Consider the following 19,656-nt stretch of genomic DNA (forward strand, 5'->3'; position numbering starts at 1 on the left):
TTATAATCTGTAACTCTGTTAATGAGAATGAATTAGAATCCACTAATGTGATGTTCAGACATGTAGACTGCTATGTGCTAACACAGCCACTTCCACACGGAAGTCTGACAAATCAGAATTCATTTAGTCTGACACTCACTTGTTGTTCTTCTGTACTAATAACACGCTTTGGAAATTAATAGTGCATCGTTATGGGTGTGGCAACAGCAAATGATCTTGCGTTCTAGCAATATAAAGAAGTGACGCATTCAGAGAATGAGAGCAATGTACAAATATCCAAGTGTTTGATGATACAGTATCATCACATTCATGTGTTTGAATCAATACACAAGTACGCATTTCAAAGGGGGCAGTCGTATTGCGGTAAGTAATGCAGTGACACGATCTGCACAACAAAATGTTAATTTTCACAACTATTATTTTAATACTTCTGGTTAGCCTGCAGAAAAGAACACAGAACAGAAAATAACTTTATGCATTATAACTAACGAACTACACGCAACATGGTCCTTACTGAGAAGCTAATAGCTGCTCAGCAGGTCCAGAAATTTCCCAGTCACTAGAACAAGGCTCATTACACAACTACAGTCATTCTGTAGGATCTGAGGTTTTCACGGCAGTGAGTCTGAAGATTGCCGTCTTCTGAATTATTGTACCATGTAGTCTGGTAGTAAGGACCTCTGAAACGTCGGCAAACATCTACCAGACTACACAGCGCAACAACCCAGAAGACAGCAATCTACAGTCATTCTAAAGCATACCTTCAAAGCAGGGTGGATAGAGAAACCTGAAAAGTACATATTATAAGCGGTAATACGATTATAATCTGAAAGTGCTGTGCTGAAAGAAACATTTGTTACAGACTTACACAGTCTGAGACAGCTGTACTACTCACAAGCTAATATATTTTGCACTGACAATACCACACCGCATCAGCCACATTGCAACCAAAACAAAGTATTCCACTCTCTCAAAGTTGTGTTGGAAAGTTTCCATAAAGATCTACAGCAAAACAAAATGTTCAGAACACCTTGGAAGGGGGAAAAGGAATGACACAGTAAACTGGCAAAGTGAATTTCTCTGTAAAACACCAACCTGAATCATAGTCTAAGTTCCATTTTCCTAAGCATATTTCTGTTAAGCAGATTAAGATTGTATTTCGGACTAACAAATACAAACATATTTAAGACTGAAAAACTGCACAAAAATGTATTATTATTAGAAAAAACATGTAATTCACCAAGTGATTTGTGAATCGGCAATTATAAGAGAAGTCATTTTCTTCTTTAGCTGTCATGAATGTCGGATTCAGACTGTACAAAACATAAACTTTAAAAGGAAAGAAAATTAAAAGGGATGTGGAGTAAATAGCATAAGAGTTGGGAGACAATCAGGAAACAAGGAAATGGACAGGGCCAGAGCTTTAAGAGTTCTAATACAAGTCACTGAATTGACTTAAGTGTTAAGCAGTGAAGAATCGATGTACGTTTCGAAAGTATTTAACTACACATTTAAATTACCGCAGTAATACAACCTAGTGCAAATGCATTTCATATACTTACCAACTCCAAATTTTCTAAAAGCTTTTTAAAATGTCTCCATTCTCCCTTAATCTCACTTCAGTAACTTCCCCTTAAATCTGCGACCCTCAATTCCATCACTTTGCTAAGAGGGAGTCCTTTCAATTTTAATCTGACTTATATTACAACCAATTTCTTCCGTTCCTGCGTGATAATATGTAGAGCAGTTCACAAGTTTGCTCAGTGCCCATTTGCATCTGACGCAGTTTTTGCACCAAAATGCCTACCTTGTCTCTGGCAAACTTCTCTTTGGTAGGTGAGAGCACCTTGCCCAGAATGCTTTTAGAGCTTGCTAATATTTTGTCTTTGACTTCTTTGACTGACGTAGGTGAACGCTCACTGCTGTCCCCAGAGTCTGAATTGCTGACAAGAGGAAGGGGCAGTCTCAATCTCAGACCCGAGTTCTGCCGAGCCACTTTTGGAGTAATGACGCTGTTCTTGCTACTGTCGCTCTCTGTCGTCCCACCCGAGTCAGCAGAACCAGACCTACAGACACACACACGAAACACATTTACCTAAGAAATACTCTTACAGCCAGAATCTGAGCCCAAATGACTCCAATGTACGTCACAAAATGTGTTCATTATTCTTCCAAGCTATGATGATGAACGACTTGCCACATTTACAACAGGTCCATAACAACTCCGACAATTACACAGCAACATATTCCAACAAAGAAAGAAAGAAAACAGATGTGAACTTTAAAAAACACATACTGAACAACTACTCAGACCAGCTTCTAACAGGTAAACAAAGATTTCCACAAAATAAAACACCGATTATCAAGAAAATGAAAACTCTTAATGACACTATACTCCATAAATGGTCTATTTTCACAAACAGTAATGGCACATTACCTTCTATTGCTTACTGATCCCTTGTTCTGTCTCCTTTCCACTGCTTCTCTCTTACGTAAATTCATGATTTCTTGGCCGAATAACTGCACGGTAACGTCCGTGTCCGTATCAGTATTGAAGCGGCCAATCATATACGAAGATTCGTCCGTTGTCTTGCCGATCTGTTGAACTTCCAGTTCATGACCTTCAAATACATAATATTACAATTGCTTCAGCTCTTTAATGACATACTTAATCGATTTGCAATACAATAACACTCCTGCCCGAAAGGAATACTAGAATCCCAAATATTTAGCCTAATGAGTTGTAGGAGACTACAACTCATTCACCAAAAAACTAAACACGATTAACGTGGTTTACAACTGAGCAAAAGTCATCATCTTTCTATCATTTTTGGCCGATCGATATGAAGTCCTATACTAATCATGCAAATTAATTTGTGGTCAACTGAATCACACATTTTCAGATCACGTACATTTGGACATGTTACAGTTCTTTTACCACTCTTGTATTTGAGGTGTTTGTCATGTGGTGGTACTGCCTCAAAACATTCTTCTCCATAAATTATGTGACTATCTGAGGTGAAGATATGTTTACCACATACAGTGGGTGTGCTTGAAAGAAAGGATGGATTCATCCACAAGCCTTCGTACTGTTTTACTTACATAGGACAGTCTATTACTGATAATGCATAACTTAATTTATACTTATAAATGAATGTTATGTGTGGCTGCTTTACTTACTTGTCTACTTTTATCTCACCTGTGAAATGAGCCCTCAGTTGATACAAATATGTCATAACAGCCAACTTGTCTGGTACCGTCAAGACGTCCATATCAGCAGGCTCTATTACCCTAGGTATACCTAGAGCTTCTCCAGCATCAAACGCCTTCTTGCAGTTTCCTTTCACTTCATGTGGAGATAGAGAATCAAATTCCCTATATACAAATGACAGAGCCCTTATTAATAGGGGCACACTCACAATTTATTAAAAGAGAATTCTTCTATTACAGTAGTCTAACAGAATTTCTGTCATGCTTCTTGCATACATTTCCTTTTGCATAAACTTCCACAGATTGTTAGTAATACGTGATAAAATTAGACCAGAAGTAAATAAACTGTAAAGCTGTCCCACTTTACACCATATAGGCACTTGGGCGGAGAGGTGGTATAGCTCCTACTCGTTCTTGACCTCAGCACTGGGCGGGGGGAGTCATCAGCATCACGCACTGGCCGCACTTTAACCCCGGAAAAGAACCCCGGAACCCAATGGATAGGAGGCTAGGTGGGCCCTAGAATCGGTCTCGACGCAGAGGCTAGAGGAAAGATCCTCTGCCCCCATCAGGGATCGAACCCCGGTAGTCAAGTCTGTAGCCAGTCACTATACTGACTGAGCTATGCTGACAATGGAAGCAAGGAAGAAAGAAAAGATGAGAAACATAGAAAGTGATATTGAAATGGAAATGGTAGCAATGACTGAAAAGACGGTTCACAGGAGTATGCACGAGCTTTCACGCTCTTTACTTCTTGTGGGGAGGAGGAGACTGCAAATCAGAAGTTAAGAGTTATAAAAGTGACCTCAATCTTATACAGAATTAAACTGACCCAGGTGTGTAAATGTCTACACAAGCTTACACAAGATCTGGCCGGAAGTGATGTATCACTGCGCAGAAAGCCATGCCATTCCTCCAGGAGGTGGTAAGGTTCGTCACCTTGACTCCTTGATACTCGCGAGTGATTTCCTTGCACCACTCCAGCAAATCCTGCCCAGGAGTAGTTTCCTTCACACGTGGTGATCTCTCATCTCCCTGAGAGGGTAGAATACACTGACAGTTCAGAAACCAATAGATAAGACTAAGAAATTCTGATTCCTTTTGTTTTTAAAGTATAACATGTTCTTTCTCTACTCCAGGAAACACTTATGCTAGTAAAAAATACTATGTTATAACAAATTAAGCAACATTCTTCATAAAACACATTCCATACTTACCTTAGATGTTTTTTCATAGTGCTAAATTAATAAACCCATTTGCTTTTCATTTGTAATATTGGCTTCTGAGCCATCCACGTACTATCGCAGGAAATATTTGGCTGAACATAAAAAAGGGAATGCAAAAACAGACTTATAATTTAGATACCTGTAACTTACCTGTTGCAAATTAAGAGGTTGTAATGTGAGACGCACATTACGATAATCCTCTTCTTCAGAAGCACTGCAGCAAACACCAAAACAGAATGTATAAGTACAAATAAAATTGTATATAAAATACTGATAAACTGATGTATTAATGCATACTTCTATATAACAGATTAAAGAATGAATAATAATTACACTGATGTTGCTGCTAAACTGTGTGACTTGTCCTCAGGTTGCGTGCCATCCCTACACTCATTTACGACGCCTTGCTTCTCTGCTGGTGACGGCTCCCGAGTTGCTGAGGTGCTAACTGCTTCACCACAACTTCCTACAGTATCTGCATCTGAGAAACTTCTGCCTTCAGTCGCGACTGGTGTAGCTTCGTCCCTCTGGTATGAAGACAGACTAGCAACTGACAAGAATTACCATAATTTAGAAACTTTAAGATTCAATTCATACAATGATAATAAATAGAACAGATCTTAACTCTCTGCGTGTATCATTAAATTCCTGTTATTAGATCAGTTAAATTGCTAGGAAAACTCACATATTTCTGCAGTATAACTATAACAAGTAAGACAACAGGAAAAAAAGAGGTTCTGGAACAGTAAGAGCGGAAGCGATGGTGACGGCGGTAATAAATAACTTACCACTGATAGGGGTACTTGCAATTTCAGAGCCACTCAGGCTGTTTGTTAATAAGTCAATTTGTGTTGTTAAATCTAACACTTCTTGGAGCTTCTGACTACCATCTGGAAAGAAACAAACAGCATTAGACTTTTAACACTATAAGCAGCTAACCAAGAATGAAGTAGCCTGAGGAAAAAATGAACAGAGGAAACATATTTCAAATTTAAGAATGATTAATTTTTGTCCACACAGAAGATTTGTGAAGAAGAATAAGATCACAATTAATTTATCACAACACAGTTATATTTACCTTCCCCATCATCATCATCATCATCAAAATCATCAAGAGGAGCAATATCATTATTATTGACACTCATAAGACTTGCCAAACTTTGCATATCTTCATCTCTGAAAATACAAAAATAAAGTGTAATTACATCATCAGTGAATATACTTGCCCTCTCACACATGTTCTTCAGCTCCAGATTCATCACAGATTCATCTTCTTTGCTACCAAATTTGCATTAACATGGCTGGGCTGAATGAACTATAAGAAATATGGTGGTCTAGCGGCTAGAGCGCTGGCCTTGTAATCCTGGGGTCTCGGGTTCGAATTTATAACTTGTGTTGGGCAAGGCCGTGGTCTAGGCAACACGGAGTTTTCCTCCGTGGCATCCCAACAATTACTCCATTCACACACAGAAGAAGGCAATGGCAAACCACTTCTGGATCATCTGCCAAGAACGTATATGAACAGGTCCCAGTCCGAGAAAAGGATGGAAGGATCCTGTTCATATGGACCTGTCGTCAGACAGAACACTACAAATAAATAATAATATTATGAGATCTGAGGTTTCAATAGCAGTGAAGTCCCATCCCAGCACAGATGTAGTACATTCCGGAAAGGCCAAGTATGGACCCAACAGCTTAAGCCTCATTACGCTAGTTTCAGAAGATCCAGAACTGGAAGGCAGTTTGCTCTGGGTGTGTACATTGGCCAGAGGAATGGGGAGGAGTGTCAAGTCCTGAGCAATCAAGTGAATGAGATGGCGCTGGAAGTAGTACTTGGATACAAGCCAAGCTGAGAGACAGACAAAGACAGAGGCTCTGGTGATATGCGATGAATAGAACTGTTCCAACACGCGACATTTGAAGAGCAACAGAACTGATATTAAGATAAATAATTAAGTGTAAGTGCAAGTGAATAAATCCAAATTTTACAGAAATCTCATGCAATCACCGATAATCCAGTACAATATCTTTACATATCTCGACGCAGAAGTAATGAAATATATTTGGCTGAATTGAACAAATTTCAATGACATTTCATTACACAAACAACTGAAACCATATAGTGCACACCCAAATTTGAGGATTATTCAAACATAATCTCAAATTTTATTGCACTACCGAGTGAATTACACAGTGCTTCAAATCAGAAGTATTCAATTGACTTGAGTTTCAATATCTGCAACCCCAATTTAACCTTTATTGTCCGTACAACACGTGTCACAGTTTTACATAACTAAACCTCCAGCCCTCAAAGTTGAAGTTCAGCCAGCAGCCCCACTGGGGGAGTTAAAACCCCTATTCTTGTACGATGAACGTCAAAGCAAAAACATTACTCACGTTGCCTTGCCTTCTCTTAACAGGACACAGGACAAAGTACAATCCATTGTAGCCCCAACTATCTTCTTAGTAGTAGGCTTAAAGGTAAGAGTCAGCTGATGTTGCGTTGACTCGACACTAGCATATTTCTGCATGTTTATGTTTGTTGCAGCTACTTGTCTTCTTTTACCATTAAGTGACACCTAAACCAGAACAAATTAAATGTCAATATTATACTAGAGACTGACACGTACAAATTATCCTCTCCCACAAAATCGCAACACTGAGAATTTTATAAAATATCAATACACGAGATCTGTGCTTCTCCCAGTGATGATGATGTCAATTACAGTCCTCTGGCTCCATTTCCACCCTGAAAATGGAGGTGATATGTTCCTCTGAAATGCTAATAATCACCTACCAGACCAAATGTTACCACAATCCAAAAGACAAAGTTACCCGAGGTTCATGTATTCACAGCAGTGAAAATATGGCTTCTGATATTCTATAGTATAACGCTACGTAATATTGTAGGTGATTATCAACAATTCAGAGGAACATAATGCTTCCATCTTCTGGGTATAAGACTGAATCTTCAGAGTCAAACTTCTATCTTGAAGATGGAAGCGGCATGCTCTTCGAAAACACGAGTAACCACCTACAAGACTACAAGGTATCACAACCCAGACAACCGCAATCCAATAATCAGCACAGTTCTGCATCAGGGCAAAATTTGGTCTCTCACAGAAAGGGGGATACGTTGAGCACGTTTGAGAATTGAGTGTTGAGAAGAATATTTTGGCCCAGAAGGGTAGAAGTTACAGAAATCTGGCAAAAAAGTCCATCATAAATTGATATTGTTCATCAAACAGGCAAAACAAGTAGCAAGGATGGGAACAATCGCAAATTCATACAAAATTTGCCAGAAAACGTGAATGCTTAGACAAATGTGGGAGGATAATATTAAAATCAATTTTAGGATGGAAGGGTGTAATATACAATCATATGACTCAAGATGGGGACCGATGGCTTATCTTGCAAACCCAGTAATGAACTTTTGGGTTCCATAAAAGGGAGGGAATTTATTGATTAATGGAGCAACTATTAGCGTTCAAGAAGGACTCTGCTCAAATGAGACAGTCAGCTATTTACACTGTTATTAAACAATAATTATTATTTAATAACACAGGCATAAGATCTGTAAATAGCATCAAATTATCAGAGATAAATTTTACATATTGTTATTCATTGGTTCAAAACAAAAATATCTTTCAATCCTGCAGAAACATCTTTTAGTTACATGGTTCTTTGTATCTGAAGTAACTTCCAACCTTCAGAATTTCCTTCGTTTTAGTTTAAGAAATATCACAAAAAACTAAATCCTTACATCTTCAATAACAAATGTCCACTCTTTGTCTTCCATTGTCTGCGTCCTAGGATCTTTGAATAAAGTGACTGACACCTCTTTGTTCTCTGGCACTGCCCACACCACAACTCCTCTCAAGGGATCTTTCATGGTTGGTTCCCATGGTAATGGCTCTGATGTGGCCCTTCGACTACGTCTAGTCCACACAACACTCAATTTATTAGGCTTCCTATAAGAGAAATTATTTCAACCAATTTAGAATAATGACACAAACAAGACAGTAATTCAATGTATGCTTAAATACTGACGCAATATTGTTCAGTAATTAAATATTAACATTATACTGCATACGGAATGACAGAAAATGAATAAACAAAGAGAGTAATTTTAGTTTGAGGTAGAAGAAAGTCTAATGCTTAACATAAACAAATGTTACAATGTACAAACATCACTACACTTAATTATAATTTAATCATAAATCTTTCCATGAAATATTTTTATGCCTACTACCTACACTATTTAGCTTAAGGATAGGGCCTATTGCCCTAAAACTAGCAACTAAATGATTACCACAAACAGAAATATTCTGAAGTATAAAGACATTTCTTTATTCTCCTACAAAAAGACAACAGGATTTACCATTTTGATGTAGTCTCTAATGTCACCTGATGATAAGAAACTGTAAACTGGAATTTGGCAGCATGCTTATTAACCCTCTGAAGGCGTTTCCACACAGAGGTCATTGTTAAATTATGCCTGACTGTGATTCTTCATGAGGCAGACAGCAAAAGAATAAACCTAAATGTCAAAATACAATCAATGAAAAACAGAAATGCATATATTCTTCAAATTCAAATTATATAATGTAAATATAAGTATGTTCAACATTATCAACCACAATCAAAACTGTTTGTTTCTAACTCAAAACTTGCAAGACCAGCATTATAAACCCTGTCTCACCAGTTTCTACAAATTATTCATTCTTATTAATTTCTATCATAATCCACAAGTCTATATATTCTATCCTTCGAAATGTGAATTAAATTACCTCAGTAGTCGTTTTAACATACGCATTATGTGCCCAATTTGCAAATTGGCACTTCTGCTATTCACAATAATAAGACGTAACCTACTAGCTGGAATTAATGTGCCCAGCTGCATGCATGAGTCAACACTTAATATTAAATGACTAACAAATTCAGTAACTTGTCCTTCCTGAATTAAAGGCCTTCAGAGGACACCCAGTATCACAATTTCAATCACACATTATCCGTTTTCTGCGTACTGATGACACGAGAAACTTTCATACGCTGAATTCAACTGATGCAATAAACAAATTACACCACACAAAATTATACGTCCATCGTTGTTTTTATTAATACTATTTTATTCCTTTTTCTTATGCCAGAAAATAAATGTCCTTGCATTCTGATCAGCCATGGCCCACTCTGAACTGAAAATAGATCAAAGACTGTTCATCAGCTGCCTATGTTGGCCATGCAGTGTTACAAAATGTGCCTGACTGTCTTGGTGTCAAACCCCTCTAGGCATGGATTAATACCAACATCCTTCCAGGATGTCACGATCATATTCAAAGTTGGGTGTGTGTCAGGTCATCTACAGCCATTTTAAGTACATGCCATTTAATCTACAGGAACTTCGTCCTCGTCAACTTGCTTACTGTAAGTTCACGCATAGGTAACTACCACCTACGATGGATTTTCTTCAGTGCCTACATTGTAACCTAAATCGTTTCACACGTGTATTGGTTTGCACCGGTCCGATGGAAAGTATGAGGGTACAACAGATAACATACTGTTGTCATTGGGATGTCTGAAATACTTGTTTACTGATAGGTGATCCATGTATTGTATAAGACCATATACTGACATACCATAAAACAAATCCTAACCCAATTAGTAATGTAACGTCACATAAAAAGTTGACAGTGGAACCACGGTTCCGGAGAATCTGACGTAAATACGTCTCTGTAATGAAATTTAATGAATAATTCTTATATAAGATAAGTACTTGTGATATTCTAAAACGTTTTTACCAGCACAAAATTATCTAGTCTACGACGCACTTCTTCTGCAAACGATTCATAGCTCAGCTCTTACCGCAATAACGAAAGCGGATTGTTGACGGCAGTAATATAACACAACAATGTCGACTAAACAGGTGACGAAACAATTAGTTTCTTAGATAACATAACAATGCACGCAGTTCATATAAAAGCTGAACATTGTTGTCGGTCCATATTTACACATTGCCGATATGGATCTTGCACAACTTCGTTACGCTTTTTTGCCGAAAGTCCCTTCCGTATAGACATATTTACGTCAAAAATTGAGTGCATAAAATCCTAACCAAAGTACTAATGCAATAAAAATTAGTGCCATACTAAAAACCGAAATTGAATAATGAAAAAAGCACGAACTTAACCAAGTACAAGGTAAACAGAACATATAAATGCTGTTAAATAAATTACCAACTTCCAAGCACTTCCATTATCGTTGACTTTGAACTGGGTTTAATAATTGCTTACCAACGCATTTTCTCTTTTGTTTCAACAAGGCTTTTCTTCTTTGCATCCTGGACAAAGAATCTATAGGTTCATATGATAGAGAGATGTACTCCAAACAATATGTGCAGATCCTATTAATTGAGAAATCAAAATCTCAGTACATCAGTTTTTGAACAAAGCTATTATTCCTATTGTAGTTATGCCTCAGTCATTGTTACGATGTTGTATATTCTTCCTCATGAATGTGTTGATATGGCAGAGAATTTTGGAAAGTACTAAAGTGAGAGGGGGGATCAGACCAGCACAAGGCAAGCTGTTGCTCCATTATGACTGATCAAAAGCCCAGAACCAACTTGCTTGAAGGCTGATTTCAAACAATGGTAGGAAAACACCATCCATCCTACCACCATATTGTGTGAGATATTGGAAAGGAACAGGAAAATGCAAGGGAGGAAATCACAGATGAAGCAGGTTGAAGAATTAGAGACAAACAGTGAATAACATACAAAGTAGTAAACCAAACGTTCCATGACACAGCCAAGTTTTACAACCAGTTTAAAGGCAAAGGGAGATTTTATGGGTAAAGATCTGTTTGTAATATCACCAGGTATACTACATCACCTCACTGATGGATTTGGTATAGCTATACACTGCATGGGCCCTAAAGTCAGAATAGAAATGGGATGTGGAATAAGTTATAAGGACACAAAATATGCAGACAAATACAATTCAAAACACAGGACACAGATGTTACATTATATCCATACATATACAGTAGGCAAGTTACACTATTAGCAACACTAACACACTCAAATCAGTTTATTGTGCCTATTTTCAATCTACAATGAAGTATGGATTAAGCAAATTGTTTTCTGGACATTATCCATTGTCCAAGATTAAATAAAATCAATAAAAACCATGACGTTTTCAAGATGGGAGTCTATCAACAACAAAAAGGATATTAGTGCTTTACAAAATTTATACACATTTATTTTTGCAATGATACGAGCAGACTTACTTTGAAAATGCTCATTAACATACAGAATTCCAATGATGTCAGCACAGCACGCATCTTATACCACTAATGACCTTACAGAATCTATTCTTAAAACTGATCTTTTACTAAGTAAAATTATATATCGCCAATTCCAATTTTTGGTTTTCACCAATCATCATGCTTCCTCAAAAAACCACAACGTTTTGGGAGATTGCTCTTCCGCCATCCTCAGTTCAACCTACACAGCTGGGCCCATTAAAACTGCAGACACTGAGGGCTCGATAGCCTATATAATCCAGATGTTCAAAGATATCCACAGATCGAGATTAGCTCCTTGTAACAGGTCAAATTCTGTAGGTTCACCTGAGGATAGGGGAAGAGTCATCTCCTGAAACATAGTAGTTTTTTGAGGGCCCAAAAAATTGGAATTGGTAATTCAACACCATTGTCAATAGCATTTAGAGATAAATTAAATTATATATATATATGGATGGATAACTGATGAAATGTTGAGACACAAGGATTTCACAGCAGCGAAGATGAAATTTTCAGAGAATGGCATCTGTCTGATCACCGAATACTCTGTAACACTTCACTCCTTCAAGTCTGTGTCAGATTGTTCTTTGATTCTATTACTTATTAGGTTCTGACGTTTCAGCCGGTAGTGCCTGAACCGTGAGCATTTGCTACTGCCTGTAAGCCATTTTGCTGGTTCTGGTTAATTTGCTGTGGCTGGGGGCGCAACAAGGCCCTTCCCTGTAAATGTTTATTCTTAATTCGCTCCAGTTCATTGACTCTGCTCCGTGCGTGCTCCAATCGGTGCCACGCCATCTGGAGAACCTTTTGTGATGCATAACCAGAGCCCTCATGAGGCTGACCTACAGAAATGTAAAAGTGGATTAGAAACAAATACTCACAGAACTGCTATGTATAACTTATGTATTACTATTTGAGATGTGTCAATAAACGGAGGAAATATGGGTAAATCAAAGGTGAATGAAATGGTGAAACACGTAGACTGTCAATACTGTGATGTGTGGAACACAAGAAGATCATCAAATAAACAAGAAATTTTAGAAGTATTATTTAACAGTATAAACAACAGGATATCAGAAGCAACAGAGACCAAGAAATTGACATTATCAGCTGTCTCCAGCATTACAGACAATGTTCATATCATCTGGCAACCTTGAGAAGTGCAGGTGGGTTTCATGTCTACGACTGTTTATCATAAGACAAAATATACTTTGTGACAAGACTTGGGTTTTTTTTTTTGGGGACAGAGTCCTTGTACCTCATTACAGTCACTGAATCACCCATGCTCTAAAATGTAAATTTACACATCTCAACTACTATTTTGGAATTATTTAATTAATAAGCTTCGTCATCTTGTTGCTCTCTCTTCCACAGTGCATGCTGAAGATCGCCACAGAAGTGACAGAATTAAACTCAGATGCTTAAAGAAATAAAATACATGTCTCAAGTCATCTCACACAGCTGGACCTGCTAAATTCAGTTCCAAAATCCACCCCTTGATAGTCCCTATCAACACAGTTTATTCATACCAGTAGTTTTGTGTTGACAAAATTTTAGTTAGAATCAAAAATGCTACATAAATAATAAGCACAGCTAGAATTTGGAAATAGTTCTTAATTATCAGCTTCACAATTCTTAATGAACCATGGAGCAAGCATGCTGAAGGTAACAGTATGGGCCATACATCGGAGACTGACACGAGGTGTAATTATCCTGCATTATGATAACCCCCACGTGACACATTTGCACAATTTGGGTTTGAGGTCCTTCCACATTCAGCTCACAGCCAGAACCTCACATTACCCACTTTTGATCTTTTTTGGTCATACTTAGAGGGTGCGAACAATGGTTATAAAACTGTTACAGCTAAGGACAAACATATTTGCATTTTATGACATCAGTAGTATAGAGGTGTCCATCCAAGATCAGAACAATTATATTACAGATAGAATTTTGGAGAGGAGAAATAAATGACATGAACATGTTGAATAAGTGTAGGAAACCCATACCCCAAAGAGAGTTTGGAATTATAGTCTATGAGAAAACAGAGTGCAACACACAAAGTAAAACTGTTAAAGCATTGCATAAACAGAGCGAAACACACGATATGATGTTAAGTATTAACTACTGTCTTTACAGTGGGACGCTTGACACAAGTAACTAAAATTATCAGTAACGTACAAAAATTCAAAATAATAAACGGCCACTAAGCACAAAAGAGAGTTTAAAAAATTTATCTGCAACAGAGTTAACTGTCAGTTACATCATTCATCTCAAACCTGGTATTGCACTTCCCAGTATCTACTTTACACTCATCCAAAACAAAGAAATATGTTACAGTTCTTACCAGTTGAAACTTGTGTTAGATAGTTTATCTGTTCTGTAAGTTTCGATTCAACGTGACCTAAAGTCTTGAGAAACTGATGAGTCTGGCTTTCTGCTTGTTTTAAACTGGACTTCTCTTTGCTTAATTCAATAAGTGCTTGACCTAAAATAAATAATAACAATATCACTTCAGACTTATATTCACTGTGAAATACCAAACATATTCACAATACACTACTCAGTTTGGAACACACAAGGATCACAAAATTTTGTTGAAGCAGTTACACTGGATCCTCCAGTTACTGCAAAATATTACAGTATTCATAAACTCTCCCTTTAGTATATCTTGTACTTATAAAACACTGTCGAATGACTACTCAAAAACCAAATTTAAAACAGAGCTCTATTTTTGGTGGTGCAGAAATTCTGGAATTATGCACATAAAAATGAAAGGACTAATTCAACAATGCAGGTTATAAATGTGTGTTTCTTCACACATGAAATGCAATTTGAAGTAGTCTACATTTTTCCTAATACTGTAAGTTTACAAAGATAATTTATACTGTTTTCTAACTTGTTTAAGCAAAGTTCAGAATCACCTGTGGGAAATCTGTATCCAGCCTGCAAATAAATGTCAATTTCGCTTTACAGTAAAATAAGTTTTGTACTTCATATAAAATCTAATAAACATGCAACAGATATAAAATGTTCTTTTCCATTTGGGGATATATGAACCTGTAAATTTGAAGATAAATTTGTATCCAATTTTTAATCACTAGTTCTTACTGCACCTACACAACTAACGTAACGTGAGGTGTCATTTGTTAGAACAATTTATCAGATGACAAAAAATCGCAAATCTTTCTCGCGGTTTGCAAATGACGAGCTAAAGAACTAAATTCATTTGAGCTTTGCAGTTGTTTACAGACACAAAAGTTCGAAGGTGTCTTCTCCTGTAAATTCTTCAATACAACGAACACGGATGGATTTTGATGACTTCAACGAATACTGGTAATGCAAGTTCTAGAAGAGACTAGAACTACCACCACAAAGTTGTTTTAATATATCATACCTGCACTCTGCAGGCACGTTATAATGTCTTTTTCGATGGCGTCTAAAATTTGAATTCTCTCCATTGGGGCTGTCATTGTCACAGTATCGTAATAATGTCCTGTATATAACAAGTGAACAATGTTTAGAAGCCTTTCAACTAACTTCAAATAAACAAAATAAGTTAAACTCCTCTTAACAACATTCCTTGACCTGCAATAACGCGATTTGTCACCAATCAAAGATTATACCCCCTTTTAGACAGGTAATAAAATAAAATAATAAAACTTCCGTTGGTTAGAAATGAAGTGCCGTACAGCCACCTATACTTCATTTACAATATTTTCGTCAAATTGACATACGCAGTTACCCAATCGGTAAGAAAGTTAACTTCTCTTCAACCTCCAACAATTTTTCATTCATTTCCCTGGTAATGATTTACTTTTACTTTTACTGTATCGTAGACGAACTTGTCCCGTCTTCTGGGTAAAAGTAAGTTCATCCATATCAAACCATAAATTCTTTAGTCAGGTCTACTGAGCCATAAAACAGGTTAATATTCATGACTGAGGATTAGTGAGGTCATCAAAAAATAATACTTAAGTGTCAATGGAAAATATGTTTTGATAACAGGTATTTGTATTCCACTTTGTAACTAGTGTCCTTCACTTTCACTTTTGTCTGCTGTTTTGTGCAATTGTGAAATGTGGCCTCTTATTTTGTGATAAGACTGTTATATGTGTTGAGAAGAAAGCGTCCAGTAAAATACCTGGACCCATGAGGGATAACGTAAGTGGGGAATAGGAGATGCAACATAATAAAAGACTTCACGGTTTATATAGGTCACCCAATTTCAAAGTAGTCTAATTGAGGTAGGTAGAGGGTGCTGTTCATGTACTTGTGGTAAAAGACTAAAAAATGCATACTCAGTAATGGCGAGGCAACCTCTGGGAACGGAGCTAAGTAACTCTGACGGACACATGTGATTTGAAGGTTAATAAAATGACAATATCAAGGGAAATGGATCCAAGACTGTTAATGACAGCCTAAATCAGAAATTACTTATTTTAAGGATCTAGCCCTCATTTGCTTTTACAGACTGAGAATAAATGGGTAGAAAATAACAAACAAACAAACAAGGATGTAGCTGACCTCCAGAATAAGTATAAAGCCCCAGGCTTCCTGAATTTAAAGCCAAATGCAAGACAACAGAAGTTCACTATAATGCTTATGGTTACTTTCACAGGAATGATCATGAATGACCGATCAGGAGGGCCTGGGAGGAAACCAGTTTTTTAAGCAGTTCATCACCCAGCATCCTGTCCAGCAGATACCAGGTTTTTTCTGGGGTAAGTGACCTGACAGTGGAAGTGACTGGTCACCCTCAGGCAGCACCAAACTTAATAAAGTGTGGAAGCTTCACCTCCAGTCTCCCTGTCGTCATGGTGTGGTACTTAGCCACAAAGACCACAAATTCTTGTCTCTTTTACCTTTTACATTTAAGTGGTAAATTCTGCAATCACAAGGAGTTGTACCCAAGACAACAAAACCTTTGGATCTGCACTTATTACTTACAACTGCTTTGACATCTTTCTCCATCAATTCGGCTTCATCCTCTGCCTCATCCATGTAGTCCTCAGCTGATTTTAGCAGCGTCTCAAGAGCACGCAGTTCAGTCGAGAGCTGAGCTAGTAGCCTCTCGTTTTTTGATTCTGCATACAAACCTAACGGAATTGGTAATTCGGCTTTGTCCTCTGCCACGTCCTTGTGGTCCTCAGCTGATTTCAGCAGCGTCTCAAGAGCACGCAGTTCAGTCGAGAGCTGAGCTTCTTGCTTCTTGTATTTTGATTCTGCATACAAACATAACAGAATAAGTAAAGGGACAGCCAAAATTCATGATCGCATGGTGAAGAATGCATGACACAAGAACAGTGGTTTAGTATGGAAACATTTTAATCACAAAGGAAAATGATACTGATATAAACGTTAATCTTATGGAATTAACAGAGGCCACACCATTCCCATGATTTCTGCTTCTTGATGTCTTGCGCAAAGAAGATGTGGTATCACGTGTTCTCAATTCTCTCTGCTTTCCACTGCTTTCTTTATTTGATTCCAGGCAATACGTACCATTTGCCTGAAAGAAATAAAGTCACACAAAATAGAAAAACACAGTTACCTGATATCATAAGGGACTGGTACTTTTTTCAGGCAAGTTCCCCTTTAACACAGCTAGGGACTACTTCCTGGAAAGAAAGAATATATAAACCCCCTGCGACCACAAGTCAGAAATCCATGCCACATGCGTACACTACATTTATTAAGTAATTCAAATATCTCTAAGCAAGTGGGCCAGTTTAGACATGCCTGGTGTGTGTACACCATACGACCTAGCAGAAAAGCCTCATCTATGGGTACCCCTTTTTCCAACCTGTGTAACCAAATCTATGTTTTATATTTCCTTTTACGTCCAAGATTACGTCTACAAATGGTAATTAAAACGGATAAGTTTGTCTTAACCTCACTCTGTCATACAAAACACAGCTGATGAACCAGTTGTTCAACTGGTTCATTCTAACCAGAACTTTTTAAACATAACACACAAATTCATCAGCTGCTCGCTAACGGCAGGACTTCTTTCTGTGCCCTGGCAAAAAGACAGTTTACAAGCGGATGTTACAGTCAATTTGGCCTTGAATTAGTCCCTGGAACTTTGAGAATAAGTGCAGACACATTAACTAAGAATTAAGTAAGACGAAGTAACAGAAAATTAAGAAAATGTAACACAGTCTACACGCCTGCAAGACAGATTCAATCCAAAACTACATTTTCCCAACAACTTTTGGTGTAGACTGCCAGGCATAAATTTAATCAAAAGTCATTCAGCAGCAGTTTTCAGACAATGAGGAGCAGATATTACCACTCCATGATGCATTCATATTAAACACTCTCTTTAAAGTCTTGCTCCGATAACAAGGTCCCTAGATCAATGGCTCAGCTAAATACTGTGTTTGCCGTACTGGGCAGACAGACAAGTTAACATTTTGTGCGCATTGCACAAAGAAAGCACAGTATTCACAAAGGCAACGAAGGAAATGCGACTGAATCAAGGAAGGCGAGACCGTAGCGCGCATAGGGTGCACATGAGGAAATCTTAGAGGGACAAGTCCACTTGCAAGACCTAGGCATAAATGGGAGCATAATATTGAAATGGGTCTTAAAGAAATAGGGTGCGAGGATGTGGACTGGATTTATATGGCTAAGGGCAAGGTTAAATGGCATGCCCTTGTAAACACTGAAATGAACCTTGGGGTTCTTGATCAACTGAGCACGTATCATCTTTTCAAGAATTACTCTACCCTTTGGAGTTAATCATACAAGAAAAGTTACCTTGGACATTCCTCCAACTTTGCCTTGGGTGTGACATTGCCCCGAATGAAACTGGGCACTTATCTGCTTGTCATACTGGACAAATCCCTTCACTTTGCCTTGGGTGTGGCAGTGCCCCGAATGAAACCGGGCACTTGTCTGCTTGTCATACTGGACAAATCCCTTCACTTTGCCATCATTCTGTGGCGAGTACCTCGTTGGAGAGGGCGCACGGCCTAAACAACAACCACAGAAAGCATTTCAGATCATGGAAGATTTGAGGTTTTCACAGCAGTGAGTATGAAGATTTCTGTCTTCTGCGTTGTTGTGCTGTGAAGTATGGTAGAAGTTTACCAACGTTTCAGAGGTCATACTGCCTCCGTCATCAGGCAGTATGACCTCCGAAACGTTGGTAAACATCTACCATACTACACAGCGCAACAACCCAGAGATCTTCCCATATTAATATACTTACTAAGAATTTGCTGAAACCTTGGAGCACTGGACTTCCCAAACGCCATCCTTCCTCTCAAAGTTCTGTTTGTACACTGCTTAGCAACGACTTGTTAGCTACATCAGATTTTATAACAATGGAATTCGGGATGTTGTTATATATTATTACTCCACAGATACTCTCCCAAACCCGCCTTGACGTAAACAGACTTTGTTTGTTTTGGACATAAATACGTCTATACGGAAGGGTCATTCGGCAAAAAGTGTAACGAAGATGTATAAGATCCATATCAACAAATCGACAACAATGGTTACCTATGGAACGTCGTGTTTACTCGGCATTGTTGTTACCTAGGAAAACGTGTAAAATCCATATCAACAATGTGTAAATATTGACCGACAACAATAGTCAGCTTGCGTGCATTGTTATGTTACCTAGGAAACGTCATCTGTTTACTCGGCATTGTTGTGTTACATTACTGCCGTCAACAATCCGCTTTCGTAACAAGATGGATGACATTGAAGATAATATTACATTACATTTCATTACTTTACATTACATTTCATTACAGAGACGTAAATATAATTTAAATACAGAGACGTATTTACGTCAAATTCTCCGGAACCGAGGTTCCGCTGTCAATTTTTTTTTTTTTTTGTGGTTTGAGGGGGGGGGGGAGTGGATAACTGTTGCTTTTCACAGTGCTGCCACATTACATTT

At 37.9% G+C, this 19,656-nt stretch overlaps 3 protein-coding genes across 8 annotated transcripts in view; all 3 read right to left on the reverse strand.

Moving 5' to 3' along the window:
* The window catches only part of LOC110833484 (Eps15 homology domain containing protein-binding protein 1), a 30,656-nt gene extending 20,402 nt beyond the window's left edge, over positions 1 to 10,254 (reverse strand). For 2 of the 6 annotated variants that reach the window (XM_087360907.1, XM_087360902.1), the window contains exons 1-12: positions 9,227 to 9,864; positions 8,818 to 8,976; positions 8,200 to 8,407; positions 6,834 to 7,015; positions 5,515 to 5,612; positions 5,225 to 5,326; positions 4,770 to 4,986; positions 4,587 to 4,650; positions 4,073 to 4,263; positions 3,200 to 3,375; positions 2,438 to 2,621; positions 1,808 to 2,066 (exon numbers count right to left, since the gene is read on the reverse strand). In XM_087360907.1, the coding sequence (XP_087217033.1) occupies positions 1,808 to 2,066; positions 2,438 to 2,621; positions 3,200 to 3,375; positions 4,073 to 4,263; positions 4,587 to 4,650; positions 4,770 to 4,986; positions 5,225 to 5,326; positions 5,515 to 5,612; positions 6,834 to 7,015; positions 8,200 to 8,407; positions 8,818 to 8,921 (1,785 nt within the window). In that variant the 5' untranslated portion in view covers positions 8,922 to 8,976; positions 9,227 to 9,864. Of the gene's footprint in view, positions 1 to 1,807; positions 2,067 to 2,437; positions 2,622 to 3,199; positions 3,376 to 4,072; positions 4,264 to 4,586; positions 4,651 to 4,769; positions 4,987 to 5,224; positions 5,327 to 5,514; positions 5,613 to 6,833; positions 7,016 to 8,199; positions 8,408 to 8,817; positions 8,977 to 9,226; positions 9,865 to 10,234 lie in introns of those variants that run through there. The other 4 variants (XM_087360904.1, XM_087360905.1, XM_087360903.1 and 1 more) reach the window with 4 other exon arrangements.
* A 1,234-nt stretch (positions 10,255 to 11,488) lies between these two features.
* On the reverse strand, positions 11,489 to 15,381 carry MED11 (mediator complex subunit 11). The gene is made up of 3 exons (XM_022071651.2): positions 15,136 to 15,381; positions 14,086 to 14,226; positions 11,489 to 12,580 (listed from the first exon to the last, which is right to left on the reverse strand). The coding sequence occupies exons 1-3, from the start codon at positions 15,209 to 15,211 to the stop codon at positions 12,357 to 12,359; spliced, it is 441 nt and encodes a 146-aa protein (XP_021927343.1). The 5' UTR covers positions 15,212 to 15,381; the 3' UTR covers positions 11,489 to 12,356.
* LOC110833502 (mediator complex subunit 11) lies at positions 15,162 to 19,204 on the reverse strand. Its single transcript, XM_022071650.2, has 5 exons — positions 18,958 to 19,204; positions 18,504 to 18,718; positions 17,130 to 17,250; positions 16,689 to 16,963; positions 15,162 to 15,234 (listed from the first exon to the last, which is right to left on the reverse strand). The coding sequence occupies exons 1-5, from the start codon at positions 19,001 to 19,003 to the stop codon at positions 15,214 to 15,216; spliced, it is 678 nt and encodes a 225-aa protein (XP_021927342.2). The 5' UTR covers positions 19,004 to 19,204; the 3' UTR covers positions 15,162 to 15,213.
* Between the last annotated feature and the right edge of the window lie 452 nt (positions 19,205 to 19,656).

The sequence above is a fragment of the Zootermopsis nevadensis genome, unplaced genomic scaffold (assembly GCF_977971745.1).
Source record: "Zootermopsis nevadensis isolate Lab colony 2312 unplaced genomic scaffold, Znev_1.0 Znev_ptg000050l, whole genome shotgun sequence".
In the NCBI taxonomy this organism is placed as follows: Eukaryota; Metazoa; Arthropoda; class Insecta; order Blattodea; family Termopsidae; genus Zootermopsis; species Zootermopsis nevadensis.